Below are 27,484 nucleotides of genomic sequence, written 5' to 3'. Positions count from 1 at the left end.
TGTTCTGTTTCAGTTTGTTTAATTGGTATTTCTGAATTCATGGCATAGGGTTTTCAAAAACCGAAGCACTGGGGAAAAAAAGTTTAAGGTAAATTGTTGATTTTGTACAGATGTGCATCTTTCATAGATGACTTCTTTTTAAGCTTTTGCACTTAGGTAGTATTATGACTCTAAATGAATTCAAATACATATTTAGTGCTTGAACTTTTAGCAAATGAACAACACTGTTGTCCTGTTTCCAGCAGGATACAAATCTATGCAGATGTAAGACAGTTTGTAGACAGATGTGGGTAATTATATAGTTGCTTGCAGTGATCCAGTATAGCACAGTGAAAACATCTCTTTTGCCATGTGACTGAGCACAGGGGTACAGATTTAAGACAATAAGTAATAAACTTTTTGCATACCAGAAATAAAACTTGGACACAGAACTGAGCACATCTTCCTTGCATTTAATTTTTCCATTTTTGTTAGTCAAAATTGTGCCATTTTAAGGCGAGGTGCACTGTTTTTCTAAGCAATAAAACTAAGACAAGAAGTTATTTATATTGATCTGGGGAATGCAGTTATTATAGTCCCACACTTCATAAAAAGGCTTTCTCCCAATAGTATACAAAATAACATGAATTTGAACTTTAAGCAGCAGTGATGAACCCTAACATTTAGGATGAAGTTTCAGAATATGACTCTGAAGCAGCTACAAAATTTTAGACAGAGCCATTACATTAGCTCCCAAATTTTACAAAATGCAAAGAAACGTGGAGACCATCTGTTCAGTAAGTTGCAAACCACTTTTCAGGATTTAATGTCTGGAAAATTAAATGAACTAAGAGATATAGAAAACTGTCAGTGGCTGGAAGTTTACCCTTCAAAATTAGAGTTGAGACACACTTTTTAACATTAAGGTCATAGCATTCTATTTATGGGACTTTGATTCACTACCAGCAATGGTGTACTTTCTGTGAATCACTTCAAATTAAGACACAATGACTTTGTAATAATACGGTCTAAGTAAATCAGAATTTGGGACCTCATGCAGAACATGGATGAAGAATGTTCCTGTGCAACCCAGGATGGGTTCAGTGGGTATAATTGTCCCTTTTGGCATTCAAATCTACAGTGAACCTGTAAGTTATGTCATGGCACACAAATAAGCAAATCTGGGGCCCCATACTGAAAAGGAGCATGGGTTCCTCTTAACAGAGTGGCTCTGGGACTTCTTTGGTGCCCTGGGATGCAAAACTTACTCTAGATCTGTATTTGAGTTTTAATCTATGTTTCTTTGGGTTTTTAGTGTTATCAAGACACTATATCCTCAAAGGTTTACAGCCACAGAATAAACATTTGTCAAAAAAGGAAAACTTTGGTGACATTGAAAATAATTTTGTGATATCATATGTCATTTACTCCACAAGTTTACTATTACTTTAATAGTTTTGTGGTTTTCATTTTAGACTGTACTATACACTTAACACCTAAAATGCTAGAAGCCTCAAGCTCAAATATTCAGAGTCTCACCATTATTTTTAGAACATTTGATAAACAGGATATTATTAGCTTTATATGTTAAACAGTGGTTAAAAATCTATGGTTTGAAGAAAGACAAGGTGACCAACTGTTGGAGAATGAGTTCTAGTGTGTGAATGAACTTTAAAGTGCAGATCACTCTAATGGAGCAGAAACTTCCAGTACTTTACAGTGTTTCAAATAACAAGTGATTTCAGACTCTAATTCTTTAGAATTAGACATTTTTTCACTACACACAGTATATTTAGATTATCACTGGATGCCCTTCATTGAACAATGCCCACAGTTACTAACATAATTAGATTTAATGTTGCTGACTTATGAGTCTGTGACTAGATGGGCACTAGAAAAGGGAAAGAACCATGTCTTGGGGATAGTTTATTATCCCATATAATTTTTGGGGGTTTTGATCTGTTTTGTTTGTGTCACTGCCCCAGCCCCCATCCTCCCTGGCTCTGGGGCTATCTATCATGATGTTTGGGAGCCAAGCTGGGGTTTCCAGAGGGAGCTGGGGGTGGGGATGGGAGGCATCCCTTCCTTTCAGCACATTCTGTTCAACTGGATGTAGGTGGTCAGTAACTCTGACAGGAATCCTGTTTCAAGGGTTTTGCCTACTTCTTTTTGGTTTTTTGTTTTTTTTTTTTTGCTTCGGCACTGTGACTGAGCTTGCTGGCTTGGCTTCTTTTGCTGCTCTGCTGTTGTGAAGCCAGTGCATGCCCACCAGGACTGGGAACACTCTCATTTCCTGCTGGGCACTGCCCCTTACCCCGCACAGCCCAGCTCCAGGGACCAGCCAGCACCAGTGAGACCAGGGAGTCTCTCTCTCTCTCTCTCTCTCTCTCTCTCTCTCTGCTGTGTTTGGGAGCCAGGCTGGTGCTGCCCAGTCCCCGCCGTGCCCCTGCAGCTGCTCCGAGCTTTGTGCTACACTGGAGCTGTTTGCGAGGTGCTGCAGTCCAGCTACAGAGCTCCTGCTGCCTTTTGCTTGCTGCCCCAGGGGAGCCTGCCCTGCCATTCCATCCCGCTGCTTCTGCAGTTTCCCGCTAGAGCTCCCTTCCGTATCCTGAGGGGCACCGGGATCGCCTGTCCCGGAGAGTTTGTAAAGGAAGCGCCTTCTCCATCCCCTCCCACCGCCACAGCGCCCCCTGCAGCCGTGGGGGAATCACCGCATCCCCTGCCCAGCCGGGAGCCAGCAGCGCCCCTGGTGGCCGTGAGCAGAACTGCACCAGGGGAAAGTGCCTGCAGCATGGGGGGGTAAGGTTCCACAATTTCAGTATCTAGTATTTATTCCTGCTTTTTTCTTTTTTTTTTTTAATTAAACAGGGTTTTTACACTTTGACCCTTGGTATCTATTTCTCTCATTGACAGAAGAATTGGGAGTTATTGAAGCCCTTTTCTCCTTAGAGGAAATGCTCATTCCAGGGCATTTTCTCCTGAAATTTGTCTCAAAACTAAGACAAACCAAAATCATAAATTGCAGATTCTGGGGTAAAGACAGCCTGAAAAATATCTTTGTCCCTTAAAGGCCTAATTTTTTAATAATATTTTAAAAGACTATTTTCAAAAAAAAATTGAGGCCAAATTAATTTCTCTTGTTGAACATAAAGTGCACTTTTGACCCTTAAAAAAATTGAAGCAGCTTATTGATTAATTTGGACAGGACTGTCCATTTTGATACATACGGTATTATGAAGGGTTTAAAAAATGAGAAAGTACATCACCAAACAACTGAAAGTAGAAAAATTTCAGACATTCAGATTATCTTGAATAAAAATTATTTGATATTCTATGGCCATCAGGGGAATTTATGAAACACTTCACAGTGCTCATCTAAGTAAGGAACATTTCCAGCAAAATGTAGGAGATGTACAGGTGATTCAGACATTTTTTCTCCCTTACTGTCACCTTTGGAAGACTCTTTCCAGCCATTTAGAGAGAAACTGGAGACTATTCCATCCATTTTTCCCCAGTATCATTTAACCAGTGTTTATCCTTACACATCATAAAATAGCTGTGATTCCCTCTAGAAGTAATTCACAGGTGCAAAGTTGCCTTTTAAAACCTGTACTAACTATTTATGATTGTTGCATTAATGGAATCAGCAAGGCAAGAACTGTAAAGATCCCAGAGCATCCGGTGCTGCCTGTGCTGCCTTTGCCTGTACTGCACAGTCCATGTGACATTCAGCAGCCAAGGGCAAGGTCTTTTCCAGAATAACACAGAGTTTTTGCACAGCAAAACTAACATCTCTGTCTTTGGGGCACACTGGGCAATCATTAGCACTTTTTTTGACAGACACTCTGTACTAGATTTTGTGATTAACATATTCTGACCATTTTATTTCAAGAACAAGTCAAACGTTATGGCACACTATGTATTAAAGGAAAGAGATCACTACTCTAAGCTCCACCTGCAATGCTGCTAAAAAACAGTAGTGATAATTAGTACCCATGTAGTGGGATAGGTTTACATGGTGCTTTGTGACTATGAAAATAACATTTCAGAGTGATAATTGGGGAAGCATATACTCTCTGGGGAAATCCTCTGATTATCTAAAAACAAATTGGTTAGTTTAAATCCTTCTTGCATGACCACAAAAGTTTCTTGTTTCCTTGGAATTAAAATTTAAAAATTAAACATGCACATCAAGTTGAAATCTTCAAAACATGAAATATTTACCTGTTATCTAGAAGGCAAGATTAGTTCTTCTAGATACCTTACATTAATTGTTAGCCCTAAAAATATTCCAAAAGGGTGAGATTTATGTTTCTTCATTGGACTACAGCATATAAGCACATATCATACATTATAAGCATAATAAAAGCAAAACTTTTCCCAGTATTTATCAGTATTTCTGCTGAGGTACTAAGAATATAGCACCACTCCATCATGGGTGTTATTGTTTATTTCTATTATATTATTTCTGTGTATGCCTTTGTACACAAGTGCTCTTTGGAGAGAAACAACAGCTGAAGTGTGATCAGAAATTCCATATGTTATTCCAGATCCATATAATCCAGCTGTAGCCTTTTTCCCACAGTTTGTTCTTGTGAGTTTCTTACCCCTCCCAAGTGTGCCAGGAAGTTTTTTGGTTTTGTCAGGTCATTATGCTGCATATTCTGCTCCTAAACTGTGAGGTGCAAGCAGCAAGCACCAGTACAAAATGCACATAATACAGAACAAGTCAATCTTGGGATTTTTTCCCCCTTTTTTTTTTTTTTTTTTTTTTCTCCACTTCAAAACAGATCTGCTTCTCCAAAGTTTTTGGGTTTTTTTGTACACTGCTCTGCGTTGAAATTATTTTAATGCACCTTTCCCATTTTCAATACCAGGTCTGAAATTATTTCATGAGAGTGGGTGTTCTTTTTGGATGAGGCACATAAAAACAAAGAGAAAGTTGAGATGGCAACGAGGAGTAGAAACACAAACTCTGACCTTGAAGCCCCATCTAAGCATCCTATCCTGCAGAACACTCACTCTATTACTACCTCAGCACAAACTTCGAGGACAGGTACAGGAAGCACAAGTATATTTTGATAAGCATATTTACTCTTAGCTTTGTGGCAAAGGTTTAGCAACTTACCCCTCTTATCCCTGTCTTTAATTCCATCATATTGAACGAAGAGCAAATATACAGCTGTTGCCATGGAGCATGTTGTATGTTCACACCCCAGCTTAGCACATTCCTTGTTGTGCTTATACCATGAATATTGAATGTTTATTCAAACACTGAAAAGACACTGAGGAATTACTTCACAATGTATCTCAGTATTAAAAAACACCCATTTAATGACTAAGAAAGTCTTTTCAACCCTGTGAGCAGCTGACCTTGGTCTTCCAACCCATCTTTACTTTGTACATCTCAAAGACTGGATTCATGTTTCTGTATGACTGAAGGCCAACAAACCCTGATGGTACCAGGTCAAAGAAAATTGGAAATTCAAAGCTGCTTGTGGGAAGCTCCCTTCCAGCTGCCTGGTGAATCTAAACTCAGATTAATTGAGTCAATTCACACACACACACATACTCTTCCACGGAGTGCACAAAACTCAGTTTTCCAAATGGAGATGCTTTTCTAAGTAGAAAGGAATTAATAAAATAATTAGTAAATTATTAGTAAATATTTTAGGCAAAATGTATTACAGAATCATAGAATAATGCAGGTTGGAAGGGACTTTTGGAGATTATCTGATCCAACCCTTGCTTAAGGCAGCACCAACTTAATTAGGTTACTCAGGGTATGGATCAGTCAAGTTCTGAGTATCTCTAAGGGTGGATATTCCACAGCCTCTCTGAACATCTGTCCCAATATTTGAATACATACATGGTTTGTGCTAGGCATGACAGTAAGGACAGCAGAAGATTATTATTGACTCATTAGAATCAGATTAATTAGCTGTCCAATTCATAAGTTAAGAAGTTAGAAGTTAAAAGTCTTTTTTTGTAAGCTCATAAACCATTTGCTTGTGGGATCTTAGTATTAAATGTAACTCAAAGGTTTGTTATACGAAAGTGGGAATTTAAGCTTCCATTCATGAAGTATCTGGAAAACAGTTTGGGTGTTGGAGCACCAATGTGCATTGGTCTCTGCACTAACCCTCAATAAATAACAAGCAGACAGCTGCAGCCTTCCCCAGCTCCAGTTTGTGACTGGCATAGTGCCACGGAAAGAACATACACTAGCCCAGTCCCAGTGAGACAAATGTAGGGAATAAATCTCAGAAAAACCTACATTTATAAAAATATAATTCTGTAATTGCCCTATTTTACAGAGGGACATGGAACAAAGCCCTTTGCCACATCATTGCTGCAGATGCATCCAGGAGCAGCTGAGGTATTCACACAACCGCCAAGTTAGGAATCTGACTAACAAATACATGGAAAATTTCCTCAGTAATATATTCATTACTCACATATTCAATACTGCTTCGAGCACAGACATTTCTAAATGGCTCCTCAGCTTCATCAGAGTTCCAGTCTCACACTGATGCTTGATGGGTCTGCACCATCTCTGAAAAGAAACAGAAGGTAGCTGCAGCATGGAGATGTGCACATGCTTCCACAGGAATCCTTGGAGTGATCTGGCAGGTGCTTGGAGCAGGATGGCAGGGTCTGTACCTTGCTACCTGAGAAACCCCAGTGTTGTTCCTTAGGACCTCCCTGAAAGGAGTAATGGATTCCAGTCTAGAGCAACCCCTATGACTGGAAGTACTGCCAACGCTTGGCTGAAACCTTATCCTCAGGAATCATGATGACCTGAAAGAACTCAGGATTCATCAGGTAACGAGTCCTTGGCTTGAGTGAATTACCAGGGCTGACAGAGGACTCGGTGAGATCAAGGAATGGTGTCCATCTGTTGCCGGAGGCAGCTTACAAGGGATGTGGGGCCTGAGGACAGCAGGTAATCTGTGGTTGTCTCCTCAGCAGCACCATCAGTGGCTGGGATGGCAGCTCCTGGGGACTCTGCATTGGCAGAGGCAATGCGTGTGACCAGAGGCGTGCCATGCAGTGTGGTGTGGTCAGCCTGACTCACTGCAGACACTGGGACAAACCCAGATTGTCCGTGCCTTTCACCCACCCTGGAAGCAAACGGCCTCCTCAGAGCCCAGCTGATTGCTCCAAAGCACACTTCTGTTAAATCAGTGGATATGCTTTCGCACCCTGCATCCTCCGTGTTTAGAGCACTGTCCCCATATTTTAAATGCAGATTTCTCATTAGCTGCACTCTCAGATGACTTAAGATGTCTGATGAACATTGACAGCTTTCATAGCTGCCTTTCCTACTGTCCCTAAGGTAGTTTGTTCCTTCCAAGCACCAGTAAGAAGTTGGTTTTACACTGGGCAGAATTCAAATCTCAAACACAAATTAAATCTGCAGTGAAAACCAATGCAATAATTGAGGCCAAAACTTGGCCTACTGACCCTGCTCATCTGAATGCTATTTCTGAGGGGATAACAATGTATTATTCTTCCTTTTTGAAAACTACTCCTTCACAGATAATTTTTGAAATCTTCTGTGCCATTTTTCTGTGATGTTGCTCTGGTATCCTGGATACTTAGTTGTAATATTCTGTGTTCCTGTCATGCCATTATAGTTGCCTGAAGCATGTTTCTTTATTCCTTTTTATGCTCTACCTTTCTTTTTGGCTCTTTCCCATATTCTGCCACCATATTAACTTCATTTGTGTAACCAAGAAGATGAAGAATTCTACTGATTTCTGAAAGAAGCCTTTGTGTTTCATGAGTTTTCTTCCCTTGTTATCCCACTACTTTACAAACTGCTACTTCAGCTTTTCACTCAAAGGATCACCCCTCATCCTTCTGTATTGTACAAAGTCATCTATTTTTAGCCCTTTCCCTTTAAAACCTATCCCCGCATGGTATTATTCACAAATTTGACTGTTACTACTTTTGCTATATGGATATTCCAAACCAGTTGCCCCCTATTCTAGTCTTGATAGAAAGTATGAAGTGTATATATGATTTATCCTTTTCATATCACCTATCCCTGTCCAGTCACTCATATAACACAGACACAATTCTGCATTTCCTTCTCCCTTCTGTGTCAGTGATGGGGAGAGATCACTGTCCTCCTTCACATTCAGACCCATCAGCTAGGGATTATTTTTGATTTGCTTCTCTTGTATGTATTGCTGTTTTCCTGGTTCTGGCCAGGACAGGGTTAATTTTTTGTGGTAGCCAGGAGGGGCATGGACAGGTTCCTGATGTTCTTCTGTACCGCCTTGCATCATTGCCAGGGACAGGGAAAGGGACTCTTCCAGGGAGAGGGGGTTTCTTCCAGTCAAGAAAATGTGGTAGTGGGAGCTGTCTGGTATTGTTTACTTACAGGGAGTATTTCTGTGTGAATTACTTATTTTCCTGTACCTCATTTTGCTGTTCCAGTTAATGTTTCTTATCTCGTTGTTGTTTCCAGTAAATTGTTCGCATCTCAACCCATGGTCTTTCCCTTTTGTGCCTCCAATTGGAGAGGAAACAGAGGGTGGTTTCAGTGGGAGTACTAAATTGGAGAATATAATTTCCAAGACGTGACAATTATTTAAAAAATAGTTATATCTCCCTGTGTGCAAGAGCTGCAAAACACCTACTGCCACTGGAGATTCTTCACACAAAAACTGCTGGTTTATATCCCTTATTTTGGAGTAACTACATCTCATTGTCCGTTTCTCTTGTTTTCCAGCCCAGAGCCTTCATTTTTACCAAGCTGTCATTTCAATCCTTGAAGATCTCTTCAAAACTATTGCATTATCCTGCCTTAGATATCACTATAAAATCCACTTTGAGCCCTTTAATACAATGGCCACTTGGACTGATCAGTGTCCCCTTGCAGCCCCCTCTTGAACTCTGTCTCCTCTTTGCCATGTGACCTTTGCAGAGCCAGCAAGCCTCTCTCTTCAGTTGGTAAAGCCTCTCTGAACATCTGAAATCCCAAATCCTCAGTACCTATAGACACATCCAGTGATGCAGGGCTCACCAAAGCCGAGGCTTTCACATCTCTTTGCTCAAGTTTACCACTTTGCTGTAAAAGGGCTGAGAAAATATTTTTCTACCTACCCCACAAGAACATGTGGTTTGTTTTATGACAGTCATACCAGTAGCATTTGGAAAGCGATGACTCACTGAGTGGTAGTACAGCAAATAGTTCAAATATTTGTTTATGCTGTATTATAGCTAAACCTTTGTATTTTTTTAATGTGGAATCTTCACTTCTGACTAAGCTTTGGGATGGATGTAAAAGTGTTGAACTGAAGTTCCTGGCCTGGAGTTGAATCTGAATGAAGCCCATATGGTGAAGAAAAATACTGAGTGAACTGTACGAAAAACACCCCAAAAAGCCATAACTGAACAAGGTAGAGGAGAAAAAACTTCCAATGATTATAAAAGAAAACAGCATTAATCTTTTTCTAATTATTTCAGGTAAAATTTTAATGCAAATTAATAATTGCTTCCTGCATTTCTGGAGTTGTTTTAATGTTGAAGAAAGTCTTGACTACCTTTAGTGATAGTAATATTTTCTTTTTTTTGCATATTACTTACACATTTCAAAATCTGTTTGGAAACATGAGTATTTTTAAGGAATTCCAGGCAGTTCTACTGAGAGAACAGTGATCTGTTCATATAAACACTGGTTTGCTTAGAAGTCTCTCCAAGTCATGCTCCTGTTCCTAGAAACTTGTTTTAAAATAAAAAGCTAAAAACTTCAGGGTTTAAATCCCAGGGATTCACAACTTAGATTTTTCTTGCATGTAAGTAAATAGGGAATAACTGTGCTGACTTGTAGTACTGTAAAGGAAGTATAGGCAGAATCAGAACCATACTAGGTTGTGCTGAACCCTTCTTTGCTGTTAAACACATTTCCCACACACATGCTCTCAGACAGTAGGAAACTGGAGTATCCCATTGAATTTGGCAGAAATGAGTTGTGCCAGCAAGTTTGTTGTGGGTGTGCTCAGAACTGACCACTTTTTAGCATAAAACACCAAGAGTCTGAAATGTCCTGCTTCTTGCTTTCAACTATCACCACTGAAATACAGTAACAAACTTATTTACTGTACAAAAGAAAAGAGAGATTTGACAAATAAAATGTGTCACTGTGCTTTAAAATAAACAGAAACCACCATGTTCTTTGGATTTCCACATATGTTGTATGTGATGATTAATATCTGTAAGTCAAAGGGATTTAAACCATTTATGGAGGAACAGATCCAAAGAGATCTCCCCCATACTGCATAACAGTTTTTGATGATATGGATGCACTCCTGGATTGCAAAGGAAAAAATCCTGTTCTTCTCTATATAAAGAATATTCTCAAGATTACCTTGACCTGCTGCTTAAAGGATCTTGATTTTTTTCCTGCATTTCTCTTGCAACTTTGAAAACACTCTTGCTTTCCAAATGAAAGCCTAAAACATTTTCAACAAAATGAATGCATTTGGGAAGGAACAGCTGTTTGCTGTGCAACCTATGAGCAATAAGTCTGGACAGAAATATGTTCTGTATCGCAAACATGTCCAATATGAAAGGGTTTGTATGATGTAATTGCCTACAATGACAGGGACTACACAGGTTGACCAAAAAGTCTCTTTCTGATGCCTGTGTCATCTGTCAAGTTTCCTGTTCTAGGGTACAGTATCAGTTTGTACAAAAACACCTTCCCTCCAGTGCAAGATTCTTGTGTATGTTATTCCTGTTTGTTCCAAAATCCACAATGATTGTGGCACTTTCCCTACAGGTATAGTTTATACACATACACTTCAATATCCTAAGAAAAGAAAGTGATGCGGATTGCATCCTTACATTTATAGTGGGAGAGGGAAATGGCTTTAACAGACTGAGAGATTTGAGCACTCTTAAGCTCTGACCAGGAAAAATCATTTAGAAACAAAACAAGAGAGGACAGGGTTATGAAAACAGGTAGAGTGAGCAGCAGGGAACATATGGGACCAAGGGGGAACCAAGGCCCTAGTGTGGGACTGGAGATGCAGCACTAAGGACAGGTTTGAAGAGAGTCGGAAAAGAACAACAGAGACCAGACCAGAATTTAAGTTTCAGTGAGACTGAATTTCACAGAAAGATGGGACTTCCCAGAAAATTGGCATAAGGTCACTGAAGATAGGAGTGTTCATGGAAGCTGTGCTTGGTTCAGGCCCTCGGCCAGGGCTTCATTGGATCTCTGCTGCTAATGAAGGGAAACTCCCTCTGCCAGAAGGCCCCTTACACAAATGTTCCTCACGGAAGGTAACTAACAAAGTGTACTTCTGCAGGAAAAGTGTTGGGTCCAGAAAAGTTAGGAATGTGAAAACACCAAACTGAGCAGTAACTTCAAATAGCTGCACCACTACTGTAAACACAGCTGATGGCATTGCACTTCTGATTTTCCATCTAAACCCCAACCCATGGAATCTCATAGCAGGATGCCTCTGCAGTGTTACTGTCTCTCAGGAGGGGAAAATCAAAGGTACAGGACAGGGAGCAGCAGCAGATCTTGGAGCATTTTTATTTGTTCTGCTGTGAGTCTTCCCATGTCTGTGTTGAAGGACACATACACCCAATGCAGTGATTTCCATACCAGGCTTTTCCCAGTGAAAATGCAGAAGTTCCAGGAGTTCCCTACTAAGTTTAAGATCTCTTCTGATTCTAAGAAAAATGGAAAACAGGAAATAAAAACTGCATATGCTTAAAAAGAGATAAAGGAATTGAATAAAAAGCAGTGTCTTTTGAGATTAACAGGGTGTTCACTGGTTTTCCTGGGAAGATGTAATTTGATGTTTTGCTTAAGAGTAATTCTGGTGAGGTATGGCTTCCCTTTCATTTTTAAGACTATCTAGCCCTTCATTTTCATTTTGACCTTCCAGGTAACAACACAATTTTAGTAATGAGTAGGTTGCATAGCTGGACCTATTCTGTGGGTCAGATTCTGAATAGAGTCCCAGCAGCCATTCCAGTGTTATTTTTCTAACATGAGTACTGGCTGCTTCAGAAGATATGTTGCCATATTTGTTGTACATCTGAAACAAATGCTCCAATTACCAGATTTTGTGAAATCAAATACAAATACAATAAAACCAAAAATAAGTTACAAATACAAGAAGGCAAAATATTTACTGCTAATGAGATGTAGTGTTTCTCAAAGCAAAGGTAACAAAATGGGGGAAGTTAGGGCAATAGTGAATTTTTAAAAGACAAACATGTTGAATCAGATGGCCTTTATCTCTCTCAGAAATCTTACTGCCTTTCTTTGCTTGGCACTTTCTTCAAATACCCTTCCAATACCCTCAGGCACAACATGGGACAAAGACCTCCAATGAAAAAAAAAACCCATACACACCAGTACAAGTCCTGTAATCATAGTAATGAAACTATGTGATGAAAGATATAATGAAACACAGTAATGAAACTATATTTCTAGTGTCTGTCATGCAGTCACTCTGATGCTCTGAAGAGTTCACTAACAGGGACCATGTGAACACCACTGATTGCAGTTTAAATTGCTTGCATGGATGTGCATTGCAAAAAGAGAAGATGACATGTATTTATTTTGGAAATCACTGAGAAGATATGCAACCTTCCAAACCTTTCTCGAAGTTTACTGATCTCCCAGAAGGTGTTTTCTGGGAGCACAAGGATTTTTATATATGCTCTTCAGAACTGAGACGAGTATGCTGTGCTTTGACTTCCTTTCCATAGGAATTATCCTTTTTAAATTTAGCCTAGATTTAATTTTTTTTATTTATTTTTATCAAACAATAGTGCAGTTAAATGATTTTGACCCAGAATTTTCTGTGAAGGAAGGATGGTGGGGTTGTTGTACTCTGCATACATAAGCAAAACACTTAAGTTTATGAAGCTCTAGATATTAGTACTTTAATTTACTAATGTATTTTTTTTCATTTCACATGAAGTATAGAATGCAGATACATTTTTAAAGGCTTATTTATGACTTGCATCCTAGTTTGTGCAGCTGTATATAGAGCTAGGTTTAAGGCTACTTGGAAGCTAAAAAGTGCGTTGCAAATGCATTTGCACAGATGCCATGTTCTCATTCTGTTTGTTCTCTTTAAAAGTATTTATATGGTAACATCAGAACCTCAGTTCATCCAGAATTAGCCAGCAGGGACAGGGAGAGAGAGAATCCAGGGAAGTGATGGTATGTGACATTTCTTGCAATCTTTTATCCGTGATACCTCTACAAAGTTTGTTTCTATCCATTGCACTTTTATTAAATTTAACTCCTTAGTTTTCCAAAGCAAATATAGTGAAATCATGGATTTGGCAACTGTTAACTACCAGGGTCACTTCTGGACACCTTGCTCAGTTCTGATTAAAGATGGAACTGAGGGGGAGAATGGAAAATCAGACACTGAAGCCCTAGATATTTTCTGCATATTATCAGAAACATGTATTGCTTATTCTAGGGGAGGATTTAAAGTATTATTTCTATTAATCACTAGCTGTCACAGAATTATTTCTCATTAAGAAAACTGATATGATTTGTGCAACCTTAATTAAATACAGAAAGATTAGTATTTCACATAGTACCTGTTAAAACAAATACACATCATTAAAAAAACAAAGTAGTGATGTTTGTTGTTACTGTGGACTGTGGATAGAAGGAAAATGAGACAGACAGTAGCAGGTGTGGCTAAAACCCTGATATTTATACATCCACTGAAGCCCTTCCCAGTGGCACTCTAAAGGGGATAAATATTATTAAAGAACTTAAAGCCCTGTGATAGAAAAGGACCATGTTGAGAGGTCAGGTATATTCAATGCTACCCTCAGATGCATTCAGTGAACAATGAGGCAGTAATGAGGACAGGAAAGTATCTACTCAGACTTTTTATTCATCATTAGTCAAGCCAGTGGGTATTATGGTTCAGCTAAAAAAATCAAGGAAAACAAACTAATTTTGGATTAAACCACATTTTTTCATTTTCTCCCCAACAAAACAATAAACGGAAGAGGGCTGACCAGAAACAAAACATTTTGTCTTCAGTTTATTTAGTCCTTCTTTATTTTAGTAAGTTAAATTTGAACATTGATAGTTTTGTCCTGAAAATGGTGCAATGAAATAGTTAAGACTTTCCCAAATATAATTGCTTTCTGAATGTTTTTTCAGAAACTTTGTATTAAATTTGACCCAATTTCATAAATACTTTTATTCTCCCTTCATGATGTGTTTAACTGGTTAATCACATTCTCCATTGCCATTATTTTATTTCCCAGGAACAAAGACTAGTCATATTTTCTCATTTTATCCTCCTAATTGAAATGCAGGATGCTTCATCGCCAAAATACTTGAATGTGTTCCATATTAAAAAACACCCTCCACAAAACCTCTTCACATAAAGCAACAATGTGAAAATAAGATTATCTGTGTAAGGATATGTGCATGAGTGGAAAAAGGTAAGGGTGGAGAGATGGATTTTTATGTGATTCTGAAAAAGATGAGGCATTTGTCCATCCTTTCTGAAGTTCTTCCTTCAGTGAGCAAGTTGGGGAAAAAAGCTGGTTCAATCCTTCAAAACACAGACAAGTAACTCCCAGGTAGCACCAACCTGACACAGAGTTTGTGTTCCAAGTCTAAAGTCCTGAATTAAAAGGGAGGGGAATGCATGTATTGTTTGTCTGGCACAGACAGAAGAGCAGTAACCCAGACTCTCCAGGACTGATAGCTGTGGTCTACTGAGTTCAGCAGCAATTTCATTTTTTCCCCAGGACATACATGTATGCGTTTTGTTCTTTAGCATAGTGAGCTGCAGTAATTAAGGTAACAAATCCACAGGCAGCCTACACAGAATTCCACGGTTCAATGTACAGTTTTTCTGGATAGTCCCTGATAGGAAGATGAAAGTATTTTAAAGCCAAGGATAATTTGGACAGCTGCTCTCTATAAAGTTAACAAGATCATAATAAATCTGCCATTAGTTTGACAATTGAAAGCTACATATCCCACACGAGGGAAAAAAAAATGCCAGTTCATTTATTTTGTGAAGCCTTTTCCCTCTTTTCAGACAAATAATTTCAAACTTGCCCAGGCTAAGCTTCAGTTAATTGTTTTGCCTCTCTGAGCAATCCTGAAGGGGACTGTGCTAAATTCAGAGTAAAGAGGATGCCTTGCTTTGCTTCTGAGGTGGTTCTGTGTAGATATTTGATAAGCCAGAGCATAGGAAGGAGCTGTTTGGGATGCTGCAGTGGCAGCCCTGGAGATGTAGGTAGGTGTCCACTATGACTCAGAGACAGATATCTTAGCACAGTTCCCATGTAAATGAAGAGAGATAGAAGTATAATGTTTAGTTGCTAATTACATTTAGACTCCTTTGGGGAACCCACCAAGATTTCTATGAATGTACAGTTTCAGACAGTGAACAGACAGAATTAATCCACTGGTTTGCTCTAACAAGGGACCTAAAGTGAACAATTACTTACACTGCTTTAGTTGCCCTTCTTCAAGGTTACATTCTCCATACAGATTCCACCGTTGTTCTTCACATGAGATGATTTTTCTGTGAAGAGCAATGAAAGCTGTTACATGATCTATCCACTATTTATTCTTCTAAACTAACAATACTGCTTTGGATTAATGGTAATGACTTTTTTTCATTAGCGGCACCTTTATCCTTCATAAACCACATATTAAAAACAAAATTTAAAAATGAAAGAATGAAAAAATAAAACCTGGGAGAGTCTTTGAAGGTTTCCTTATCATAGCTGATCCTCCAGCATTGACTTTTCAGGCAGACATATATAACAAAAACTGTTTGTTCTAAAAACCCCACCTTCCCCACATTACCAAATATCATTCTAATACTTAAATCCTACTGCCATTACAGCATTTTCCCTAATGACTTGATCTGAATTTCACTTGGTGCAGTATAACCCCAGCTTGCTGCCACTGGTGTGTTTGGATTTTCCTCAGCATTCTCCCTCTGCTTGAGGCTTGACCAGCATGCAGGTTCCACAGCGTCATGATGTTGTTAATTCACATTCAGGGTGCAGTCCTAATACAGTCCTTTAGCCCTTGGTGTAGAAATATTCCTTACAATTACATTCTCCAGCACAGGCTGAGAAAATTGATTCCTTCCATGTGTGCCTTAATGCCCTTTGTTTGCTATTTTATTTTTTAATTGGTGCATTCTAAAATTTTGTGCATTTACTCAAATATTGCATTCCCAAAGCGTCAAAGTGAATTTACACTACTGCAGATGAGATCTTTGCTGTAAAATACTGCAATTTGTTGCCATCAGTTCTCTGTTCAAGGTAGTTTTAAGACAAAAAGAAAACTGGGGAAACTTACAGAGACATAATACATGTGTGGATTCAGGAGAATGATCAGTAACTAACAAAGCAGCAAAAAAAGCTTTACATGGCTTTTTGAAATGAGGTAGCTGAGGAATGTAACAGCAATAGTCTAATTTTGCAACGAGATTTTCAAAGAAATTGTGCTTTGATTAATGATTTCAGGCTCCCCCTTTCTTCTTCATATTGGAGCTACTGCAAGTGCCCAGATCAGATTTGAGGATGTGTTTATGTCTCTTTTAATGTTTTCAGAAGGGGCAGTGGCCTTGCTGTCAAAGCACCACTGGGGCTCTGTATTTCACTCCTGTACTGCCAGGTCTGTTCATGGGAATTCTTTGTAACAGTTTTGTTTCTTCCTTTTAGGTAGAGCGGATTGTAGACAAAAGGAAGAACAAGAAGGGCAAATGGGAATATCTCATCAGGTGGAAAGGCTATGGGAGCAATGAAGACACCTGGGAACCTGAACATCACCTACTCCATTGTGAGGAATTTATTGATGAGTTCAACAGACTACACGTTACCAGAGAAAAGCGATCCAGGCACGGGAAACAGGCCAGCGCGCCAAAATTACTGCGGGAAAGCCGAGGGTCATCTGTTGAGAAAATATCACATAGACCTTCTGAATCTGGGAAATCTAAAGGAACAACACACAAAAGGAAGAGAATTAATCCATCTCATCAAAAACAGAAACGAGGATATGCAGCAAAGCCAGGATCTGCAAATGACAGGGCTGCTAAAACTGTGACTTACCGAACTACTCCCAGCGGTTTACAGATCATGCCACTGAAAAAGCCACATAATGGCCTGCAGAATGGAGATGGCAGCCATGAGAAAGATTCTAGACATTTTGGGAATGGCTCACAGCAGCAAAACGTGGATTTAAATGATCATGAAGGAGAACAAAATTTGCCCAGCATGCTAGAAGTCAGTAACAATTCCCCTGTTGTGAATGGAATTGGTATGTGATTTAAACAACTCCTCTGTGCGGGAGGGGGGTGTTAATTGCGGCAACTGCACGTACGGCCCACTCGTGGAAAAACTGTTGTCGCACAAGTGATGTGGTGAGAAGCACACAAACAAGTTCCACACTTTCCCTATATATTATACACTTTTATCAGCTGGCTTCTCTCTTTCCTTTTCCCATGGAGTGACACGAAGCAGTGTTATGTGCCTTTGCAGTGTAAATCCCTATGGGAAGTGAGGACAGGGCATGGAGTAGGAATGACAACTGAGACATGTATAATGCTGCAACTTTGGGTTTCTGGATCACCACGTAACAAATCACTACTCAGGTGTGCTCAAACCCAATGGTCTAGAGAAACCAGAATTATTTTCGAATTAACACCACTCTTGCTAAAGTGCCCTGGCAAATGTGGCTGAATAAAATTCAAGTTCTCAGTATTAATTCTTGTCATAGTTAGGAACACTCAGAACAACCAGGTCCTTATCTCTGACAATAACTGGACACACCAAAAGTCTTAAGACAGACTTTAGAGGAAGGTACAAACAGTCTTGAAGTGAACAAGAAGATATAGGAGAAATTTCTTTCTAATCCTCATAGTTACTCTCTGGGTTAGTTCTCAAAGAATAAGGTTTATATGCTCTATAAAAACTATTCATCTTACTGGAAATTAAATAGCTTCTCATTATCTGTATCTGTCCAATCTTTTTGGTTTGTTTTTAATCCTACAAAATTTCCAGTCTCAGTGGTGTTTTGGGACAGTAATTTCCAGGAGTTAACAATAAGATGCACATTTTATTTGATCAGATTTTGGGATTTGGGGTTTTGTTGGGAGGGAGTTGGCCTTTAATTTCATTGAATAGCCTCTTGTCCCTCTATGAAGGGATGAAGTGGAGGATGTCCTGTCAGTCAGTAGGCAGCCCCAGCCTTTTCAGCCTTCCTACTACCTGGAAGGCTTTACTGATTCCTGAGAGTTTTGAGAATCCTCTTGTGCCATTGGTGTGGGGGGTGGTTTAATACCTTTTAAAAACAGCAGGAGCTGTTCCAGATTATTTCCTACTGCCTACTGATACAGTGACAATAGCCTTTGGAGAATTATTTTTTTTGCTCTTACACACTGCATAAAGGTTTTCATTGAGTGATCCACAGTTGCTCTCAGGGTTTTTTTTTCCTTCCTTGTTACAGTTAATTTAGAACACAGCTTTATGTATGATCCCTTTCACTGTGCATTTAATCTGCTTTACTGTTGCCAATTCACCTTTTTATTTTGATTCAGTGAAGCTCTTCAAAATCTTTCCTAGTTTTCACTCTACTTATTTTGTATTGCCTTCAAATTTTCCTCTCATATTTCTCTTCCCAGTTCATTAATACATACATTAAATAAACTAATCCTTCTGGAGGTTCTTGGGACAGCCAACCTGACATGATGAAAAATAACCATTTGTTCCAATTATTTATTTTTATTAGCTACTTTCTATAGCCCATGATGGTACTCATTTCCTTAACAGCTTCTGGTGAATTGCCCTGCCAAAAACTTTTCAGAAGTCAACATAAATTATATCACCTTGCTTTCCATTTTCCACTCTACTGGCAACTTGGCAAATGCTCCTTGATTTGGGAAGGGGAACTGACCTTGCTCAGTCTTACTGGCTATGTGTGATAGCTACTGGGATCCTTCAAACCAGGCATCAAATATGCTATTAAAAACTCCCAAATCAGCAAAATGCATGCTCAGATTTAAATATATAACTATTTCCTGATGATATCAATGAAATTTGAAGTTAAAGCACTTGAAAGTGTATTTTGGCCTTTGCATTTTGCAGAATTTGAGCGCATGTTAGAATGCTTAAAAAGTTACCTGCTTCTTCAAGACAATTTGCATACCTGATTACAGATGTGCATAAAGTTTTTGTGGTTTTTTTACTGTTTCTAATGAAGTTTTTCCAGTTGTTTGTTTTATGTTATTTGTGGACAAGTTCTGATACAAAATGTATTTTTGAAATTATTAATTCCCATGTTTTAGAATCTTTTGTTTAATGAAGAACTAAAGGGTCACAAAGAACTGTAAGGTCAAATGAGCCTCTCCTTTGTCCCTATAAGAGCTAAGGAATGGCCTCCAGCACCCCTTATAGAATAATCCCTGTCAGAGAGCTCTCATTCAATGGAAAGCTGCTTTGCCTGAGCACCCAGGCGTTCTCTCCTGCCCAAGAGCTGATCTCTGCAGCTCCTTTCAAACAGTTCTTTATGACAACTTGTGCATTCTCCACATCCATCACTTGTGTTATGTTGTTCCCCTTGCATTCTGTAGGCAAAAGTAAGAGATCTTTAAATCTCTGCCTGGTTCTTTTCTGAAAAGCCCATACTCAGCAGCACTGCCAAGGTCAGAAATGCCTCAAGTCCTGCTGTGTGATACCCAGCACATGCAGAGTGAAGAAAACTACAAAGAAGAGAGATGAGAATGCCAGAGTAAGAGCAGACAGAAACTGGTGAAGAAGGGTCAATATCAAATCACTAGGCTTTTTCTTAATATTGTCCTGCGAGCTTGAGAGAAGCCGTATTTCCTGATACAGAGGTCTGAAATGTCAAGTGGAAGAAACTTCCACTACTCTTCACCAAGCCAATTTCCTGAACTCCCTGAGCGTTCACACTCACACAGATGATGCCAGTGTGATTCTGCCCTGTGTCCCATTATTATCACAGAAACCCACTTCAATTTGGATTGATGCCACAATAAAACCAGGCTGAAATTTTACAAGTTACAAATGAAGAAAGTTTCAGAGAAGAATGCCCAATTTCTTGAATAACTGAAATTTTGTTCGAAACATCTTGGGTTTCAAAACTTTCTCCAAATCTGAGCCAAGGTCCTAAGGCTGTGTCCCTGGGGAGCAGGAGCAGTGTGGCAGTCTGCTTGGCAGGACTCCCACGTTTAGCTTGGAGGCAGCCAGCTATGCCAGAGGTTTCAGGCAGTCTGCCACTGAGTCTGGAAGTTGAAAGCCTGGCACGCTCCATGAGCGCTCGCAGGGCTCGCAGACACTAGATGTGGAACAAAGAGGGAGCCTGGAGGACCTGGTTTGGCTCCCAGAAGCTGTGGCTCCTGGGCAGCCCTGTTCAAAGCCAAGGAAGCAGACATGCATGTCAGCTTTGAGATTGCCTGTGTGGAACCCAAATGAATGTCAGATTCATTTCACAGCTAAGTGGAAGACTGCGCAGAAAATATGTACAGAAATGTTAGGTTTGTCTTGAGATGAAGCCTAGATTTGGAAAAGTCAAAAATTCCCTACAATTTAAAAACACAGCTGTAGGCCCAGCTCTGCTACCAGTGTGGGCCTATGCTTGAAGGTCTCCAAACCCCACCAACCTGAACCAGTATTGTTTTATATTATAATAGTGTTTAACCACCAGTGCATTGAACCAAGCAATATAGACAGTAATGTTTAAACTAGAAGTAATCAAATAATAGCTACTTTGTTTGTCTGTCCATGCCAGTTCTATTCAAACAAAGAACAGCTATTTGAAAACCAGCTTTTGATGACTCCTTGAATGAACTTCCACCAGTCTGTTTGGTTTTGTGTATAAATCCACTTGAGTACAAGTGTTTCTTCTTCAACCTGTAGACAAACTCCCATCAGGGAGCTCTTTACCCCAGAAGGATGAGCATGTACCTACAGGTGTGTGCACAAAATGTTCACTGCATCCCAGTGGAGGCCTGGGACCTTGTGGAAGTTGGGATAGATCTTTAATACCAAAAATTGTCTTCTACCTTCTACACATCCTGCCATAAGGAGAGCAGAATCTTTACTAACAATTAGTTAAGGGTCTGCGAATTGGAAAATATTGAAAAACTCTGGGAAGACTATCCACTGATGCTCCCAGGAGTTAACAGTACTGGTCTTTCTGATGATATTTGTTGTCTTCTGTTATCACATTTCTGTTTCTCTTCAGATATTGTAATTGTGAGTGATTGTTTTGTCTTGACAGAATCAAAAAACATCCCCTTTTAATTTTCTCTTTCCTTTTTCTACATCGCTCTTTTTCTGTACCATCTGCTGAAGAATTTCTGCCTGTCAAGTATCACTAACCACTGTTTTTCTCCATTACAAAAATCTTAGTAGTCTCATGGTGCCCTTGATTTAAACACTCTCTGTGACTTAGTTATTGCTTCCTCTTGGTTTTTTTAGTTTATTCTGTTTTATTTATTCTGAAAGAATGCTGTCAGTAAAAGATGAGCAAACATGCTTGCTCTCTCAGTTTGTATAAAACCTCATTGCTTTTAGATATCTTACAGATGCTCCCTTAGCTGGAGAAGTCTGAAATTATTAGTAAATTTTCAACAGAATGCAGCTTTTAAGTATACAGAGTATTAACCATTACCAACAAGAAAGACAGAAAAGAGGCAGTTAAAGGCTATTGGGAGGACTGAGGAATGCCAAGCTGCTTTACCAGGGAGAGTGAGGAAGCATGGCTTACTTCACCTAGAAAAATTAAAGCCTCAGCTCCATCATCCTCTCCATTTAGCATAAACACATACTGCTAATAAAAAAGCAGTCCAACTGTCCTTCCCATGACACCCTGATTGTTATTTCCATCCCTCCCACTACACCAGTTTTTTGTACTCTTCAGGCTACACTTTGTAGTGTAGAAAATTTTTGTTTGAAAATTAACATGTTTTGCAGGGTTACTTTTCAGCCAGAGCAGATCACCAGGCCAGTTCATGGTGTGGCTGCTTGTACCAGTACTGGGGTTGCTGTGGTGAATGGTGGCACAGAGACTGCACCATTAAACTGGCTCTGATGGAACACTCAGTAAAGATGTATCTGAAAGCAACAGGAGCTTGAGGTGTCATCTAGCTCTGGGCAGAAACAGTGGAAGGAGATGTGGAGCTCCAAGTCCCACAAAGCACTGAGGGTCAGTGCAATCTTTCCTCACTTTCCTCTCCCACTCTCTGTCTGCCTCAGCTTTTTAGAATATAAATTTCTAATATGTTTTCTGCAATGCCTGGTAGAATGGAGCCCCAGTCCCAGACCTTTTGGTGGTGGTGGAGTGCTGTAGAAGATGCGGGGACGGGCAGCTAAAATTAAGATGATTACAGGAATAAAAGAGGCTTAAGTTAGGAGAGGGGGTGGCTGAGGGGTTTAGTTTGATCAAAGTTTACAAAATCATCAAGACCTCACATGTACTAAATGCAGAACTGTGGCTCCTGAAATCCCTCGATAGCAGAACTAGGGACCACTCACTGAAACTGGTGGAACATCAGATAAAAAGCACAGATCAAAGAAAATTCTTCTCTGTGTAGTGGTTACCCAACTTCTCCAACTCATACCACAGGAAGCTGTGGAGACAGACAGCATCAACAAGCTCAGAAGGGGATTAGAGAAATCTGTCCACAGAAAAGGTCCACAAGCGAACACTGAAGGAAACGGGAGGGATGAGCCCTCCCATATTCCTATGCAACACTTAAGGCTGATACTATGGGAAAGGACTACAGAAAGCAACCAAGCTTGCATTTTCTCCTTAAATAGCATCCTTTACTGCCATCTTTTACTGCCATTCTTGGAGGAGGATTACTACATGTAGCAGTGGTCTGGGAACATCTTAGGTTCCTTTAAAAAATATTGAAACTTCTTATAAATATATGTTGGCCTATTCTTACAAATGTTGGCTTAGGTATTCCACAAGTTCTACTGGTGATTTAATACAAAGTAATAATTTGATTAAATTCCCAGTAAAGAGTATTTTCTCCCATTCTGTTTTATTTTTGTACTTAGACTGAGCATCAAATACTCACTTAGTATTAAGCCAGAAAACCACACTTAGATGTATCTAAAGCCTCATTAGTTAATATGTGACATCCTTAATTCGTTTCATGTTGAATATAAATTGCTTTGAGTCTTTGAATGTCTCTTTTTGCCTGTCATTTTTCACCTTGACATACTCAGGTGCTGCTCCCCTAGTGTGCACTGAGCAGGTGCTGACTGCTGACCCTCATGCAGGGACAATCCCAATGGCTCCAGTGGCTCCAGAGCAAACCTTCAGTAGCTCCACCACCTCCATGCAGCAGAAGTGCTAAACTGGCCTGGTTCCACATTGGTGTTGTCTTTAGAGTGTGCTGATCATTTTCTCCAGTTTATCGGATTAAACAAGATTACAGGGGTGCACTGGAGACATGGAAACAACAAGCTACTCACTATATCTTCTGTTAATGATCCACTTTTGGAAATGGCACTTTTTCATTTATATTTCTCTCATATTTAATTTAGATCTTTCCTCTGGTTAAATTTCTTTCAGCTGGCATCCAGATAGTTAAAATACTGTGATAAGATCTATAGTTTCTTACATCATTTATTCATTTACAAACTGAATACATAAGGAAGAATAAAGCAAACAAAAAAAATTACTGTGAGGCTTTTTGTTGAGGTGGATTATCTGAGTGAATTGATATTCTATACTCTTACCATCTGTATTTAAAATAGATGTAGCATAATCTTCCACACTAGGCAGATAATCAGTACAGTTAGTCTGACACACCTTCCATTCAATGGGCATTTGTGCCTCTGATTTTGTAAGTTCTTTACACTTTTTTTGGAATTTGAAATCACCACTTATTAGCTTATTGCTGGTTAAGCACTGATAGATAAAAATGCAATATTTAACAGTCTGCCTCAGTCAAAGAGTTAATTAGTTTCAGTACATTATTCCCAATGACAGTGGTATTCTATTAGTAATTTCACAATTTAATTTCTGTTTTAAGAATACATGTCAGAAAAAAACCTTAGGAAAAAGCAGAAACATGCCATAGGAAATTATTCGCAGCATTTAAAGTTCAAGCACATGGTAATTTCTACACTTATAGATAATTTTTGTCAAGAAAACAAATTTCCAGCACTTCTGGTTTCCAGTTATTTTTTTAAGTGATGATTTAATGGAATTTGGCCACGTTTGCATTGCACCAGGTAAATCTTCTATTCAGTATAACCCAGGCAATGCTTCAGATGGTGTCTCTTAATTCAACAACAAAAAAGAGTTTCCTCAAAAGAGTTTTCCTTGAGATTGACTCAACAGGCTCCTGGACAAAGGTGGATCCCCATGAGCAGATGTGTGAGTACCCACATGCACACCCCACATTGGACCCAGTCACACCCCGCTGAACGCTGTCTGTGTTTTCACATCCCATCCCTAACTGCAGTGCACATACAGGATTTCACACACTGTGAACAATTCCACAGGCCACTGCCAACTGTGAGGTGTCAGACAGATCAGTTACCTACGCAAGCATCAGGCTGAAACATAGCTAATCCAAAATGAGCGTAAGTGATTTTGGTTTAGAGTCATCTGTCATGAATTCACTCTTCAATTCTCTTCCAGCAGAGCATTTTTTTTGGATGGTGGTCACATAAACTGTAAAATTTAAATCTATATTCTAATACTCATGTTGTCTGCCCCTTAAAAATTCCTGGCTATTTGAAACCAGGAGCTGGAACAGGTCAGCTTTGGCAGGAGTAAAGAACAGAACAAACAAAGGTGTTTTCATTCAGCTCACTCTTGGCCTTTCTTTAAAATGGTGCATTGTGGGCTGGGATCTATATAAACAAAAACCAGTGACTTTAATCTCTGTCCCTCAACGACCTGTTTCTGCTTTATTTTTAATGGCAATAGTGTGAAACATCTGTAATTAGTAAAGGATTATTGCATACAAAACTTGTAAAGCTCCTTCAACAGCCCTGCTCAGCACTTACCAATCATCATCTATTGCCTGTTACAGAAACACTGTAGACATCGGCAAAGAAATGGTTTGCAGTTCATGCACAGTGTAAGTCAGAATAAACTCTCTTTTAAAACTGACTTACTATTGCTCTTACTTGTTTTTAAGGAGGAATTATATCTTTCTTCTCACAGTTCTCTTTTTCCCCTACTGCTGGATACTCTCCAAAATGGCATCATTCCTTGGGTCTAGAAGTTGTCTGATCAGAGAACAAAAAGTTCTGCACGTTGGAGTACAGAATAAGAACAATGGCTTGAGGCCACATTTGAATAGCCAGGCACATTTTTTATTCATTTTTTCTTATTATTTTATATTTATTTATTTTTGTGGAAGCTAATAGAGAGTATCACTCGATTTCTTTGATGGTATAGAGGTAATTGTGCTTCGATTCTTTCCATGTGCAAGGGTCTTCTCTGGCCAATGGAAGCTTGAATCTACACAGCACTGTGAAAAGGAAACTTGATGGAGAGAAAGATTATGTCTTCGATAAGAGACTGAGATACAGTGTGAGACAAAATGAAAGTAACTGCCGCTTCAGGGACATTGTGGTCCGGAAAGAAGATGGCTTCACACATATTTTGCTGTCAAGTCAGACTTCAGAGAACAATGCACTGACCCCAGAGGTAAGTGTTTAGCCCTAAAAGCCAGAGAAAGCCATCCTAATGTGTTATCTTGCAAACACTGCACTTGAATTCAATTTTATGATTTTTCTCCCTAATTAATGAACTTAGAAAAGAAATCTGGAGTACAGACTTATCTAACTTTTTCACACTTGGGATTCCTGTCCAAAAGAATGCAATGGAAATTAAATTTTAATTCACATGCCTGAAACATAAAATAAAAGTAATTAAAGGAATGGCAGAATCAGTATTTCCAGCATGGAATTGTGTGAAGCAGCTTTTCACACATGGAAGTTACTGATATTTACTGTTCTTAGGAGAAATCTGCTCTCTTTCCTTTTACTAATATAAATAGTGCTGTAGTTGTATACAGAGAATTTCAGTCTATATCCTGAAACAGCCATTGTAAATTCTATCTTGATCCCTAATTGCTTTTTTTCTGAATCACTGTATGAGTCCTTATTTATGAAATCTTAACCAATTAGGGACTCTATGCTCAGCTGAATTGCATAGAGTCATACAATATATAAAAGATATAAATGAATTCCCTGGTTCCAAACATACACACAAGGGCAGTCTCGGACTTGCAGCCTGTACTACCCCAGTACACACATGGATCACTGGAAGGGCTGAGGAGCTTTTCCTTCCATTCCCTGTGGCTGCAATGCCCTGTTATACCATTCCCATGTCAGAAGAAAAGGGGTGTCCATAAGTGCTTGCATCAGCATGGGTATCCTGGAGAGAAGAGAGCGCACCTGAGCCCTGTTCCACACCAGCAGTAGTGGCCTGATGAACAGGGAGGGAACACCAGGAGATGCCTCCCAGCACCAGCCTGGCCTATCTGAGCACCCTGCAGGCAGAGTTCCTCCAAGGGCTGCCCTCACTGGGGAGCTCTCAGCCTTTTCTGCCCCCAGACACTCCATCACAGCTCTGTCCTACACAGCAACTTCAAGATAAGAGTGTATGAAATACCAGTCTGAGCACCACCTGAGGGAAGAGTAGATTGTAGCTTTGAGTAATCATTTTATTCAATAAGAAAATGAATAACTTCGAAGTCAATTACTTATAACAGGCAGGTATGATGAGTCCCCTTCTTCAACGCACACGTACACATGGGCAGTAATACATGGAGTGATATTCAATGGCTAAAACTGATGGTATACAACATTTATACCTTCTAGTTTTTAAACTATCTAATATTTAGAAGGACTAGCTTGGTAATTATCACAGAACACCAAACACTTTTGACACTAATTCCTTAAAATGCATTAGATTGCATCAAATCCATCACGCCATATCTGTCTCAATTACCACTAATTGACAGTGCAGATAATTTAAATGAAGGAGCTCAAGGGCTTGAAAAAATAAGAAATCATGGACTTGCTGTGTTCAGTCAGAACAGACATACCTTTACATTGCTGGCTGTGCTGTTCCACATCAGCAGTGTTCAGATGCTCTAACCAGGGGATTAATTCAGACTCTCTGGATCTGCCAAACCAATCCATTTCATCCTTCAAAAGTTTTCAATATGCCAGGAACCCACCTCTGTGGAAGAATAAATGATAAGCATGTAACAGTCCTCGGCCCTGCATCACCAGCACAGACTATTCTAGAACCTTTATTGAAGCTCACTTGAAAACCGGGAAATACATTTTAAAAAAACATTTTACTGATCAGGCTGGTCAGGAATTAATCAGGTATTGAGTTGTCCACATGGAGATTGTCTGTTCAAACCTCATCCAGGCCAAGAGCAATCGCAGGCTCTTGCCCTTGGAAGACTCATGGCTGTAAACATGAAACGGC

At 39.5% G+C, this 27,484-nt stretch overlaps 1 protein-coding gene across 1 annotated transcript in view; it reads left to right on the top strand.

The window, feature by feature from the left end:
* Window positions 1-27,484, top strand: part of CDYL2 (chromodomain Y like 2) — a 56,049-nt gene that overhangs the window by 15,467 nt on the left and 13,098 nt on the right. The window contains exons 2-3 of the mRNA XM_062500002.1: window positions 16,705-17,299; window positions 25,467-25,684. Coding sequence (XP_062355986.1) covers window positions 16,705-17,299; window positions 25,467-25,684 — 813 coding nt within the window. The remainder of the gene's footprint in view (window positions 1-16,704; window positions 17,300-25,466; window positions 25,685-27,484) is intronic.

The sequence above is a fragment of the Cinclus cinclus genome, chromosome 11, assembly GCF_963662255.1.
Source record: "Cinclus cinclus chromosome 11, bCinCin1.1, whole genome shotgun sequence".
NCBI classification, from domain to species: Eukaryota; Metazoa; Chordata; class Aves; order Passeriformes; family Cinclidae; genus Cinclus; species Cinclus cinclus.
The sequence above is the reverse complement of the archived record's forward strand: the minus strand, read 5'-3'. Positions and strand labels throughout refer to the sequence as shown.